This window comes from Lotus japonicus, chromosome 4, assembly GCF_012489685.1.
Source record: "Lotus japonicus ecotype B-129 chromosome 4, LjGifu_v1.2".
NCBI lineage: Eukaryota > Viridiplantae > Streptophyta > Magnoliopsida > Fabales > Fabaceae > Lotus > Lotus japonicus.
The window spans coordinates 18,685,456-18,699,913 of NC_080044.1; the positions used below are offsets into that span (position 1 = coordinate 18,685,456).

General features: G+C 40.0%; 2 protein-coding genes across 2 annotated transcripts; both read right to left on the reverse strand.

The window, feature by feature from the left end:
- Nucleotides 1–776: 776 nt before the first annotated feature.
- On the reverse strand, nt 777–7,061 carry LOC130711475 (mediator of RNA polymerase II transcription subunit 4-like). Its single transcript, XM_057561112.1, has 4 exons — nt 6,741–7,061; nt 3,678–3,746; nt 2,066–3,345; nt 777–1,207 (listed from the first exon to the last, which is right to left on the reverse strand). Exon 3 carries the CDS (start codon nt 3,309–3,311, stop codon nt 2,106–2,108), a length of 1,206 nt encoding a protein of 401 aa, XP_057417095.1. The 5' UTR covers nt 3,312–3,345; nt 3,678–3,746; nt 6,741–7,061; the 3' UTR covers nt 777–1,207; nt 2,066–2,105.
- A 6,265-nt stretch (nt 7,062–13,326) lies between these two features.
- Nucleotides 13,327–14,049, reverse strand: LOC130715554 (chaperone protein dnaJ 11, chloroplastic-like). The gene has a single exon (XM_057565670.1). The coding sequence runs from the start codon at nt 14,015–14,017 to the stop codon at nt 13,541–13,543; it is 477 nt and encodes a 158-aa protein (XP_057421653.1). The 5' UTR covers nt 14,018–14,049; the 3' UTR covers nt 13,327–13,540.
- Between the last annotated feature and the right edge of the window lie 409 nt (nt 14,050–14,458).

The window sequence follows — 14,458 nt, forward strand, 5'->3', positions numbered from 1 at the left end:
TTTATTAACATAACAATCACTATGGATAATTCGGTAATGATAATGTATTATTAAGTTCTATAACAATTTTGTTTTCGATGTTTTGAATTTATAAATTCTTTTTATTACCATCGGAAAAATAAATTACATCTTTCAGGTATTGATCCTTGGACATTCCCCTCCCCACCAACCGAAAGAAAGAATATCTCTAACACTTAGAGAAGATAGTTGTTGGTTTGACGGACAGACTACACGGGAAATATGAGATCTAGGCAAGCCACGCCTATTTCTCCCCTTGCCCTTGAACGATAGAATCTTATCTTCTCGTAGATAGTGGTCAATCGGTTCACATCTATGGTCAATAAATAGGCATATTCTATACAATAAATCGCCACCTCATAGCACCACCACGACACTACACTGATTCTCGTTATTTTTCTGAGCCCCCACGGGCTATTCTTTGTATAAAGTAAAGATGAGTGGATTGATAAATTTTGCAAAAACAAAAAAAGGGCCAAGACAGATGAGTTTTTTCAAGATTTGAAGGGGTGTCTTAATTGAAAAATAGGCGTGAGTTGTTTATAATTTTCTGATATTTAAACATGTACATTTTTAGATGAGATCGAGATCAAAATATGGACATTAGATACCTTCTTTCTCTTTTAATTGATAAAATTGTATCTAATGAACAATACCATCGCCAAAGAAGAACCGAAAACAGATAAACAGGGACATCACAGCATCATGCCAAAATTTGATGCTGTAATCGATAAGCCATACAATGATCAGCCATAAAATAGAGGGATCATCACCAAGTTTTTCATTTTACTGTTTCAGATCAAAACATTAAATCCATCAGCACCCTCTAAAAAATCCGGAAATCATCAGAACAATAGTTACGAACAAAATAGACAGAATCATCTAACTACATGTATCTTCTACAGTTTGAGTTTAAACAAAAAAGTAAAATAACTAGTAAAGAAATGAAAAGTTGGTGGGTTACCAATGACTCAATGAGCAATGGGTAAATTTCTCAAATTGACAGATAATTATTTATATCAGATGACCAGGGATGCTTAAACTCCTTCTCCAGCTTGTGTAATCTGAGCATCAATATGCATGAGAGTAAAAAATTCAGCTGAGTGCTTAGGTCCACTGTATATAAGCATGATCATGAAGAATCCTTTGATGTGCACAGCATCCCAAATAAGTGTATGAGAAGAGCATGCTGTGTCAAAAAAAAAAGGAGTAAATAAGAGTACCTGTGAATGAGTGAGGTGGATGCTTGTGGGTATGAAAAATGGGTGAGTGGTGAGAATTTAGTCATAAAAGAATGTGAAATAATGAAAGGTAAATCAGTAAATGCTAGATTTGTAGTTGGTAAAAGAGTGAACAATGGTGCTGGGCAAAATGAGTTGAGTATTTATCTGAGTAAAATGGTTACTACTACATGTGATTTTGAGACAGGAAGAAGGCATAATTGGGTGAGAATGTGCTAGGAAGAGGAGGTAAATCCTCAAAAATGAACTATTATAACTTATCAATTAATTAAATATGCTGTCGTATACTTCATGCAGTTGACTCCACAGAGGATAAAGGCTCTGGTTGTTATACTAAAAATGTCTCTTTTTCTAAACTTATTTTTATGACCCAGCCAAAAACAGGTTTTCAAAATGTGTCTTATTTCTAAACTTAGAGTATTTCATTTGTTAATGAAAAAATGCTAATCATCAGAAGTTCAGAACCATATAAAATTAGGCTGATATGATACATCATTGTCCCTATTAAACACCTCTGTAGCTTGTAAAAACACAAACCTCCACTTGCACACATGAAGAGCTTATTGAAACATACACGACTATAAAGCATGGATATGTTTTCTGCTTTGTAGAGCCTACATAGAAACAGTAAGAGCCTACTAGGTGTTAACGGACAGGACATACAACATAGGCCAGTGAAAACTATTAAGTGCAGAATGTGCAAATTACTAGAAGGCTAAATTTGATGCTGGAGATTCATATCAATCATTCATTTCCAAGTTCCAACTATTTTAAATTAAAGATATTTCATAAACAAAACCCCTCACCTGTAAAGTTGTCAATTTGAGATGATCAATCATTGAATCCTCAATCTTCATCATCAGAGCTGGCTTCATCACTACTATAATCACTACTGTCACTTCCTCCAAGATCCAGATTAACATGCTGCACTTGAATAACTTCTGGCTGCTTGGGCTGAGGAATGTGGGGGTGTAACTGTTGTTCCTCAAATCTTGGTACTGGAAGTGAGTCCATGGGAGGCAATGGCACAGGATCCCCTGGTTTCCACCCAGGTGGAGGCTTAATTGGTATATCCATAGGCAATTGTACAGGCATTCCAGGCTTCCAACCAGGTGGCACAGCAAAATTTGGAGGAAGCAACCCTTGAATTGCAGACAAATTTGCAAGTGGATTTGTATCCACAGATTGTTGAGGTGGAGGTTCCACAATAGCCTCAATTGTTTTCTCCTTCGTTTCAACTGCTTTAGGCAATCCAATATCAAGGTCTGCAAAATTATATAACTGTGAAGCTCTCATTTGTTCATCTTGTGGTGCGGGTGGCATTGCACCACGGAGAGGAGCCTGCCCAGCTCCAAATTCTGGTGGAGCAAAGGTGGTATAACTTATACGATGGGCATATGACAATATATCTGACAGCTTCAGCTGGGATGATACAGTCGAGGAAGTCAAAGAATCATCTTCACTACCATCTCCTAATTTCGTTCTCTTGCTGCGACGATAATCAGAGTAATAATCAACAAGAATGTCAAGTCCGCGCTCAGAATCTTTGAGTTTGTTAGCCAATCCAAGAAGTGCCATATCCTTTGAGCAAATTTCCCGGTCAATCTTCTGCTTAGCATCCTGTAGATCAAGAATTTCTTGGAGTTCAGTTATAGCTTCAACAATTTGGGTTTGAAGGGTAGAGAAAAGTGAAATGATTTCTTTGGTGGAGGAAGGAGAAGACTCCAATGGGGTAGACGAATGTGCTTGGGCCTGGGAAGAAAGGAAGGTTGGGATTGATCCGCGGAATGCAGTGACCCAAACAGATCTGTTGGATGATACTTCAAAAAGCTTAGATGTCAAGGAAGCCATTTGAACAAGAATTGCTTGTGCTCTGGGGAGGGGTGGGAGAAGAGAGAGTAGAGCAGCAGAAGGGGTTGCCGAATGGCGGTCTTGGTTGTTATGCGTTTGTGTAGGAGGGGGCTTCGAAGGGGTAGGGTTTGGAATCGATGGTGAGTTAGGATTCGTAAGGCCTAGCCTCGCAGGGGATTGTACAATTTGGTGTTGAAGCATTTTGTACCAATGACTCTAATCCTTTACAGTACTCCTGTAATTCCAAAAAAAATAAATTAGGTAAAGATCGGAAAGCATGGATGAACTAGATCCACCCACCAATAAGATCAACTGGGCAATAGAATGTGAAAGAGCCATCATTCAGTACACATAAGTAACAAATGACATTCTACAATCAAAAGACATAAATCTAAGTGAAAAGTAAGTACATAAATTTATAAATTGATAAATAATACCAAATACATGAATTCAGGCATAGAAATCAATAGGGGAGACATGGATTCAAGCAAATATTAGTCCTACATGAATGCCGGAGACACCAGAATATTAGTCCTACATAGCAGGATATGCTACCAGTATATTTACCTCTGCCAGTTGCAAAATGAATTCTTTTTGCTCCTATTTGGAGACGTTGTGTGTCCTCAACCCAAACGCCTAAAAGAAGTCAGAAAATACATGAATTAGTAGAAGCGAGAATGATGCAAGCTTAGGTAATAAGACACTTCTTGAACCACATTTTCAAATAGCTTATCAGCAGTGGCGGAGCCAGGAATTTTGTGGAGCCTGGGCAAGGCTAAGCCTAAGTGTCTAATTCAAAAACAGATAGATATAAAACAATTAATAAAATAGAATCAAGAATCGAAATGCACAATGATTTCCTTCATTGAAGGTATGACAAAGCAATACACTAAGCACTGGTAAGCAATACAATACACTAAACTATTTACAATGTGAAGAATTGGCAAGTAATTCTAATTCTAATAGAATGTTTCAATTAGTTTTTGGTGGCCACAAAAGCAGAACACCTTCATTGGTGGTAAATTCTAAAATTCCTGAATGAGAAACGAATAAAGATAAAAAAAACAAAAGGAAGAGTGCCTTGCGTTGTGCAGAAGTGAGCAAGGGAAATTTTTTGGCACAAGAAGCTTTATTTGGGATTCAAAGAACAAATTTGATCAATTAATTTCACAGTATACAAGATGATTCCCCACTAGCTATGTGAAGGCATAAGATCCAATCAAAAGGATATAACTACAATCTAATGGCATAATTTCTCATCCCTAAATTGGTAACTATAAAATACGAGATGAAATTGCTGAAGCTATTGAACTCATCCAAAAATGAACGAGGAAGAAAACAACAGCTAAGGAACTACATACACACAATAAATTTTCCTTCACGATGAATTGTGCTTTTGGTGTACAGAAACAGCAGAGAGATTAGGTTTTGAAACGTTTACCCCCATTGAACGGTGAGAGACTCGTAATCCCAATACTCTTTGGGGAGAAGAACATTGATGTCGGTGTAAACACTATCAGTCGAATTGAAGAGAACAGTAGAAAGTAACACAGAGAGGTTACGAGCTAGCAGTGAGACCATGAGGGACTTCATCACCTAAGTTGTTAAATTAACTCACCCTTATCCATATACAGATGGACTTCATCAATCCTTTGTCTTGGAGTCATGGGAAAATATCACCACCTTAGTGGCACTCTAGAGAATACTTATTCTAAGATTAAGAAAGCAATTAAAATAATGTTCTTAATATAGTTTTGACATAATTTACTGACACAAGCAGCACCAGTTCAAGTTTCAAGACATTTCATAAAGTGTTTTTCATAAACAAGGTTGTTGAACTGGCGAGTCTACGTAAACTCGTGGAGAGTCATAGACTTGACTCAGACTCAAGAAGTTCACCTAATATAAAAAATATTGATAAAACTTACCATAATATGCAGAAAGAATATAATACCATTAACATAATAAATATTAAACAATCCAACTCAAACCAGGATAATAGAGTGTAACAGTATTGGTTACGATCGGACACAAAAAAGACATGTACAGTGTGAAACACACAACTAGCACTTGCATCATGGAAAACATTTAACTACAGTGGAAAAATATGAAAGTTCACCCACTGCAGATAAAAAGGCATGCACTGAGATAAACACAAAATTGATAGACAATGAACAATTACCCAAAAACTAAATAAAATAGTTCATAAACTGAGAGGGATGGGTTTGTTTCATCCCCTCCCACGAACAAACGCAAGGTATTCACTCAGAAACAGTGATGGACCTGTGTAGGCTATGCGATGCAGCAGTGCAACGGCACAAAGATGGACTTACAGCAGCGCGAGGATGGAATCACAGAGACATAAGGATGAAGGACCATTGTAGTCAAAATCGGGATTTTAATCGCTTAATCACATGATTGTGCGATTAGCGACCCCCTAGTAAAGTCGCATACAAAATTGCACTATGGCTTAATTGCGCCGTGATCGCACTTTTACTCACTTAATTGCACCATAATCACGAATATGCAATTATGGCGGATCCAATTATTTCCAGGTTTGACCCGTTTTTGCGTGCAACACGCCGGGAGAAAACTCATTTTTATGGGCGATCCCACCCATCCTTTTGACAGTGAACATCAAGAAACTGAAAAGAAATGAATTTCCCGAAAATCAAATGCGAATCAAGTGAAAGGGGAACAAAGAGAGGGTACAGTAAACGCGTAAAGGAACCACAATGGTCTCTACAATGACAAGAAAGGCACAACATACAGCAATTGTCTTCCTTTCGCAGAAATTTTACAGAGATAGGGAACAAAAATAACCTAACATGGGAAACACTATATTTTTGGGGACTTGTGGGGCCATTATTTTTTGCTCAATCAGACTCCCAAAATCAGGCATAAACTCACCATTCCATGCAAGTTGAGCAAAAGACGAAACAATTTACCAAATCTGATAATAATAAAAAACAAGTACACAATTTAACTCAATTTTCCTGACTAAAAATGTAGACTAACTGAGTTTGACAACCATGAGTTCATTTACTGATTCATTCTATACACTCCTATAGTGAAACCATAATATATTATTAGTTTACCATTTATATGAAAGTAAACTAGTTTGATATGCCAAGGATAAAAAAAACATTTGGACAGCACGGTGACTCCAATCGTGCAGAAAATTATCCGTGCACGGTGACTCCAATCGTGCAGAAAATTATCCTTGCGGCATTAACAGTTACCCGAGAACATGTGAATTAATGCAGGCACGCTGTCAAAACCGCATATGTTTGAAATTAAATCACAAATTTACAACAGTAATGTTTATTTAGCTTCAAAGCCATCAAAAAAATAATGCATCAAACGGAAATAAGTCAACAACTATTAGCAACAAATCCACATACAAATAAGGTGAGTTTTTCGAGTTCCAATTCAAAACCCATCTAACAATGAACCATATACCGAAAATCTAGAAACTCAGAACAGAAAAATCACACCATATGAAAGAACATATATCATAAATAACTCCAATCGAACTATGAAAACGCATGTTCTTCAGAATTAGTCTGGATCAGCAATGGAAAATAAAGGACTAAAATGTATCATTTGTTTTGCACTAGGTTAAATTACCTCATCCTTCATTCTAAAGTGGATCACTGCTAAGCAACCCCATCACCCCCTGAGCAATTGGAGACTGTGATTCGCGGCGGAGGGGTGGTAGTCTAGGGTTTGGTTGTAGGAAGAAGAACAAGAAGCAGTGTAACATGGGAGGACGTCGCTCAATGAACGGTTGCGGTGGCGGCACAACACAGCTCGACAAACAGAGAAACGTGATGAAGAATGACAACTTTCAGAAGATGCAGGGGGGATACAAAAAGGAATACATTGCGGTGGCCTCACGAACAAGAACAAGGATTGAATGAACGTGATAGAAAACAAAACTTTCAAAAAACGAGTTTGAGAACGGGAGTTATTTAAGTAATTGTTATAATCTAATCCGTCCATTTAAATGCAATGGTAAAAAAATCATTCTTATCTTTTTCACATAAGAGAGATTTTCTCATATGATACATCCTATGAGATTAAGATAAAGGGGCAAATGAGAGATATCATAAATGATGTGATTGAAAATGGGTAAATAGCCAACTTGGTCCTTGAATGTGTCAACCGCCTTCAAGTTGGTCCCTAAGCTTCTAAAATGCATCCTGCGGTCCCTAGATGTGCAAAATGCATTCAAGTTAGGGTGTCCACTATAGTGGGCAACTTTCTTTTTGGTCCACCGGTGCACCAGAGGGTTATTTTAGACTTTTTCCCCTCTTTCTTCTTCTTCCTTCCCCTCTCCCCTCCATACTTGCTCCCAAATTACCATTGATGTTCCATTTTTCTTGATCTGAACTGGAAATGTTGTAGAAAAACACAATGATAATTTCTCCATCAAAATTCACATCTATGAAATACCTTACATTTGATTACATTGTTTTTTAATTAAAGAAATCTCACCCTTTTTTTATAAAAAGAAACAAACACGCACTGGGTAAGAGGAAAAAAAAAGAAACGAAGAAGAAACAGGGGAAGATCGTGGTGATGGAGGCGCGGCCTGGTGGTTCCGGAGCGCGGCGCGGTGGCCTTGGCTGGAGAATGAACATGTGAGAGAGAAGCCCCAATTCAGGGGTGGGTCGAAACACTAGATTTGTGGACGACCCGAAGAATCTGTCGCCGCCAATCCTTCCTTCACCGATGGCGTTGAAACCAAAGACATCAACAGCGACCCCTTCACCTTTCTCTCCGTCCGAATCGTCACTCTCCTCGCCTGAGCATCGACGGCGTACCAGACCCCACATCATGAATCAGGCTCTGAATCAAAACCCCAAATTGAAGTCGCACTCCCCAACCCAAAACCCTTGCCAGTACCAAACACTTCACCCTGAAACCCAAAACTCAAGCGTTGAAGCAAAACGGTGCATGGCGTTGGTGTTGAAGGAGCGGGAAGCAGAAGCAGCGGGGCGAAACAGAGACCTGAAGAGGTGGCCGGAGGAGAGGAAGCGCTTGACGGCGAGATATGAAGCCATTGATTGAGGTGGAAAACGAAGAGTATTGGTGAGGAATAAATGTAAGAGCGAATCAAGTGAAGAGAGAGCTGTGTTGTGCTGTGTGCTTGGAGCCGTGGAGGGTGTTGCCGGCGAGCAAGCCAGGAGCAGGGAGAAAGAAGAGGGTTGTAAATTTTCATTTTTACCCTTTTAATCATCATCAAATCCTAACTGTTAAAATAAAGAATATTCCAAGATTCTTGGATCTAATGGTGTATTAAGCATGGTGCATCGGTGGACCAAAATAAAAGTTACCCACCCTAGTGGGCACCTCAAGTTAGTCCCTGACGTTAAAATCTTAACAAACGTTAACGGAATGCTGACATGGAATTTTTTTTTGTCAAAGCTAAAGCTTATGTGGCATTTAAATGTTGGAAAAGTTTTAAAGACTTCAATTTAGTCCCTAGGAAAATAAGTTTTTTCTCTCCCCCATCTTCCTCTTCCTCTACCTCTGCCCACCACCATCACCCTCTCTTCCTCCCACCTTCTTCCCCAACCGTCCACCCATTCCACCACCACCACTCTTTCGATTTTCAATGTTGTGTATGGATTATTCAAGTCTAAAAGCGATTAATCTCAGGTCTATAAATACAACCTTATTGCAAACCAAAAAATCAAAAACACTTTTCTGGAAAATACTAAATTCATCTACACAACACTTGTGCAACACAAAGTTCTTTCGTGTCCTTATTATTATACACTATGAGCATCAATTAACAGGAATCGGCGATAACAGGCAATAGATCACATCAATGGAGAAAAATATAATACTAGAGAAGCAAAAATACAAGAACTAAAGCAACGTGTTTCAAAAAATGTCAAAAAGTAATCCACTAATCCCCAATTTCCCCTGTAACCGAATCCAACCCGACCCTTCAGCATCAGCATCGTTGAACCCCACGAAGCAAGCCCTGGCTGCTTCACCCGCTGTTGGATTCTCCGGCAATGCCGAAACCACCTTGTTCCACAAACACCATTAAATAACCATCGCTTCAACCCTGCAAGCTTGAACACTAAGAATCTGGGTTAAGAAGAGGCACAATCTGGGTTTCCATGATGGTGAGGAACCGAGCCAAATCCTGGAACGCTTGTTAGGTTCTCTAATTTCGGCGACCCACTTCTGATCGAACCACCACGGCGCTCCCTTCTCTCCGTTGATGCCTTTTTGTTCAGATTTGGCCAGTGTTCAAAAAAAAAGTGAAAGCTTGGAGATTTTTGCACAGATCTAATCTGAGACTTCTTCAGGTAAGAGAAGTGGGGTGCGGTGTGGAAGATGAGAGTGGTTGAAGAGCTTAGTTGTTTGAGGAACTATGAGGAAGATAGTGCAAAAAGTTCAAAACTTTCATACCCATAAACATGTTGCAGAGGAAGCATATGGTGAGGGTCGCAGAGATTGAGGGATACACGAGAGAGAAAGATAGAGGGTGATATACGAGGGATAAGGGGGCTAGGGTTGCTGGGTTTACATCAGAGGCATGGGGCTAAGAAGAAAAATATGATGGGGATTGAGATTGCTAGGTTTGCATTAGGGTCATGGAGTTGGGATGAAGAAGATGAAGAAGATTTAGATTTTTTTTTTTAAGTTAAATTATGTTAATTTTAGAGGGACTAAATTGATGTTAATTTTTTTCCTCAACTTTAATTTTACACGTGGACCTTTCAACATGGAAAAAAAATTCCATGTCAGCATTCTGTTAACCCTGTTAAGATTTTTAACACGAGAGACTAATTTGAATGCATTTTATCACATCTAGGGACAGCGGGATGCATTTTAGAAGTTTAGGGACCAACTGGAAGGCGGTTGACACATTCAGGGACCAAGTTGGCTATTTACCCGATTGAAAATATAAAGAGAGACACACGGAGAAAAAAAGTGGAGATGAGATGTAAAAGAAGATGAAGTGTCAATGAATTGTAAAACTTATTTGACTAATATATAAAGTCTTTTAAAATGCTTGGTAAATGGAACAAAGGTAGTATCATACAAGTATGTTCCTAAGGCAAAATATCATTCTCCTAGTGAGGTGTCAGAGGGGGCAAGGAAGGAGAGGCGAGTTGTGAGGTTATCGAGGTTTGTGTTCTGAGGTCGGAAATGTGCTGTAAGAGAAAGCTCTTCATGGAAGCGTCGAAGGACTTATGCGGGAGGTAGGGTGGTGGAATACAGCGTGGATCAGGAGGAAAAGCAATAGATTGAGCGTTGTGCGATTGCTATCATGGACAACGTTGATTACGTGGTGTCTCTTCAGGAATTCGTCCTTAGGCAGAGTAGTTTTTTGTTCAGAGTGAAGCGGCTTGGGGCAATTAAGGTGTTGTTGGAGTTTGAGATAGGTGAAGATATGCGCTTTATGCTGGCTGAGGTGAGGGATTTCTTGAAAGAAAGCTTTGAGAAAGTATATTTGTGTCAGGGGTTGGAGGTTGGCAACAGTCATCTCTTATGGGTTAGAGCATGGAGGGTGTCAGTGGGTGCTTGGAACTCAACCTTCTTTGCATCATTGGATAATTCGGTGGGTAGTTTCGTTTGACGACAAGACATTGCGGAAGGAGAGTTTGGATTTTAGGCGAATGCTCATTGAAGTGTCTGAGATTCCGTCTTAGTAGTTGACGATTGAAGCCATGATCGATGGTTGGCTCTTTATTGTGCTTCTGGAAATGGTGGGACTAGTGGTTTTTTCTAATGGGGTTTCAACGGCGCGGAAACCAGAAACCGTGGTGGGGGAGTCTTCTTCAGAGCGAGATCAGTATCGTCCTGAATCTGATTGGAACAGATCTTCAGTTTCGAGAGAAGCCAACATAGCCCGAGAGGTTTCGTCTCCAGTGGCGGTGGAGCAGGTGGCAGGTTCAAAACCGCAGGCGGAGAACGCAAATCATGAAGAGAAACCTTTAGGTAATCGTAATGGGACGCAAGTGGTCTTTTCTTCGACAACATCGACAATTGTTTGTTCCAAAACCGTATGCGGTGGAAGCCGTGCGAGGCGAGCAGGTTCCAGAAGATCACAACGCTTTTTCGTTGGCCCATGTGGCTCCATCGAGCTTGGTTTGCTACCAGATTCAAAGCTTCAACAATTCAGATCCTGGGCGCATGAGTCACCTTGTTTGCGGTGAGAGCAAAGGTGCTACAGAGGAGGCAATGTCGGTGACGGCGGAAGCGAGACATGTGGTTAAAAATGCAGATGTGGGTTTAATGCGGAAGGTTTGCCAGGTGATGGAACGACACCGTTGTGCATAGTTCCTGCAACTCCAACGCATGGCTTGGTTTCTTCTTATTACGTGCCAGTACCAGCGTTTGCGAGTCTTGGGTGGTGGCATGGGGGGTATTATCCTTACGTTGATGGGTGTTAGGAGGTCACAGTCCTTATGGTTGGGTGGGTCCATAATTGGTTAGTGGGTTCTCTCCGCATGGGAACAAGGTGGGTGGTGCAGATTAACAATGTTTGGCTCAGATCGGAGCAGGTATGTGGTGACACTCAGAAGGCGGCGAAAGAGGACTCTTGGGGAGCGAGCGACGCTAGTCTTCAACAGGTTATGGTAGGTGAGCACGAGGTTAAAGATTTCTCTCCGGATCAAGCAAGGGTCTCACAAGTTGTTGATGCAAGGAATACCAATATCCAGGATGGCTTTAGGAGTGGTATTGCAGTCGATGATGATGTTAGTCAGGTTTGTGTCACTCCTCAAGAAGGGTCAAAACGAAGGAGGGGAAAGCCAAAGGGAGCTGCAATAAGAAGACCAAACATGTTCTCTTGACTCTTGGTTCTTGGGATGGGACGCCAAGGGTGAGGACAAGGGCTCAACAGGTTTGGGCTTTGGGAAAGGAACTAGGGCTTGGTTTTGAGGGAGATGAAGAGGTCATGCTTGAGGGCTTGCAGGCTTAGCTAAAGGACAATCATCCTAATATGTATGGTTCGTAGTATCGGCGTCGTTGGGTAGGTTAGTGGGGTTTGGGTTTCTTCTTGTGCTTTTTATGGCTTTTTGGTAGGGTTTGAGGCTTGTTCTTTGGGTTCTTGGAGATCCATTGTATTTTGTTGCATGAGGATGTTGTTCTCATGTTGATTCTTTCAATAAAAATTGTGTAAGACCAATATTTTCACCTATAAATTTGTTCACTTTTTTCTTAAATTTATATGAGTAACAAAATAATTTTGACTTTACAGTAAAATTATAATTGATAATCGGTCAAATCAATATATTATTATTTTTACATTAATAAATTAAAAGTTACAAAATTATAAATATAAAAATAATTTAATTTTGGATTAAGGTACTGAAAAAGAATAGAAATTTGTTAGCTTCACTTGAGAATTTATTCAAAGTTTTGCGGAGAAGCGAGCCATAAGAAACATGCATAGAATTCAGCACTTGAAACACCTCTGATAGGTACATAGTGTTTGGTAGAGGGAACAGAACATGATAAAATGCTCTAAGTACGGGACACTTTGGTTCCCTGAAAAAGGGTGGAACGGAAGAGAACAGAACAGGACACTCAATTAAAATATTTACACTAACTAAATTACCCCTAAATTTGTTCTCTTGTCTCCCCTTGTCCACTCACTCAATGTGCACATCTGTCGAGAGCCGTCACCCATGATCTCACACCACCCACATCTCCCCCATTTCCTCCATTTACGTTTCTGTCAAACATGTATTACCCATGTTGCTTACCCAAAAATGAAATGTATTACCCACATCAAATCTGTCAATCACGAAAGAAAAGGGGTAACAATGAAAATTGAAATTGGGTGAAACAATCTCCCTACTGCAAATCTGCAATGTTATCTATAATTGTATATATCTATGAAAGACGAAAAGGTAACAACATAATTAACATACATGTATAAAAGGTAGAGATTGCTGGTGCAAGTTGCAGCCGTTCATATGATAAAGTTTATGATAGAATTTAATCAATTTTTTAGGTTTTAAAACATGACAGGGTACATATGTAATTAATTATTTGTTTGTTCTATTTGTGATGTGTTGCCAAACACAGTGTACAAAACATTTTTGTCCTGTTCAATCGCATTACGTTCTGTTCGTTCCGTCCTGTTCTGTTCCGTCCTGTTTTCAAACATTACCTCAAGCTCAATAAAGATAATTTATGAACAATTCGACCATGATAAACACCTTGAACACCTACATTTGTGAGTTGTGACTGTTTAAAACCGTCATAAAAGACATTATTCAACAACTGATTCTCTTATGTATGTACACACAATCGTACTTATACACAATATTTGTACACACAATCGTATTCATATACAGTATCAGTACACAATCTGGTCAATAACTATTAATTAATTAATTAGTAATAAGTAAAATCAAAGGTGATCCAATAACTACGCCTCAGATCCGCTACCAGCACTGGTCCGTTTCCCAGTTCCGTCCTTTGTAACCGGAAAATCTCGACGTCACCGCTGCCGTCAGCGGCCGCCTCCGCCGGTTCATACTCCGATCATAGCTGGCACGCTTCTCAGGATCAGATAACGTCGAGTATGCAGCGTGGATCTTCATGAACTCGTCCGCCGACGAGTCCTTCCGATCAACCGCCGCCACGTTAGGGTGACGGACTCTAGCAAGCCGCCGGTACGCCGCCTTGATCTCCTGGTCTGACGCGGCAGCGGCGATTCCGAGAATCTCGTAGAGCGATGATGAGCAAGAAGCCATGCCGCTGTCGCCGTGGGTGCTCAGATGCAAAGAAGGTGTAGGTCGGTAGTCTGCTTCGGTGGCGGTGGCGAATGCGAGTACTGGCCGGGATCTGACGTGGCCTGTCGGCGAAGTTGCAATTTGGCCGGAGAAAGTGGTGGCGGTGGTGAAAGATGGTGAGAGCATGTTACGTGTGATTAGAGAAGAGAAGTTGGGGATTGAATGATGTATATAAAGAGGAGAGGAAGTGTGGACAGAGTAATGGGTATGGGACCCAGTATAACTGTCATATTGTGTGCAATTGGATTTTAAGATTTTTATTCTGGCTACCAAGTTGTTATCCTCTTTTCTTACAAAAATCTTAATTATTAATTTTATATTTCATGGTTTAAAATGATTTGGAATCTGCCTCATGAGTTTGGATCACAGGCAGAGCTGGCATTTTGAATGAATATAAAATTGAAGACTCATTTTCCTAGGGTGGTGAGACCTAAACCTAGTCTCTTGCCACATGATTTGATATATACGTGTTTAGAAATGGTTTTTGACTGCAGTTAAACATGAAGAGTTAAAACAAATGAATAAATAAAAAGTGGAAGAAAATATTGAAAAATTTAGTTTGTAAAG

Excerpts from the sequence above, each read along its gene's own strand:
- LOC130715554 (XM_057565670.1), bottom strand. The coding sequence starts at position 14,017 with ATGCTCTCACCATCTTTCACCACCGCCACCACTTTCTCCGGCCAAATT.
- LOC130711475 (XM_057561112.1), bottom strand. The coding sequence starts at position 3,311 with ATGCTTCAACACCAAATTGTACAATCCCCTGCGAGGCTAGGCCTTACG.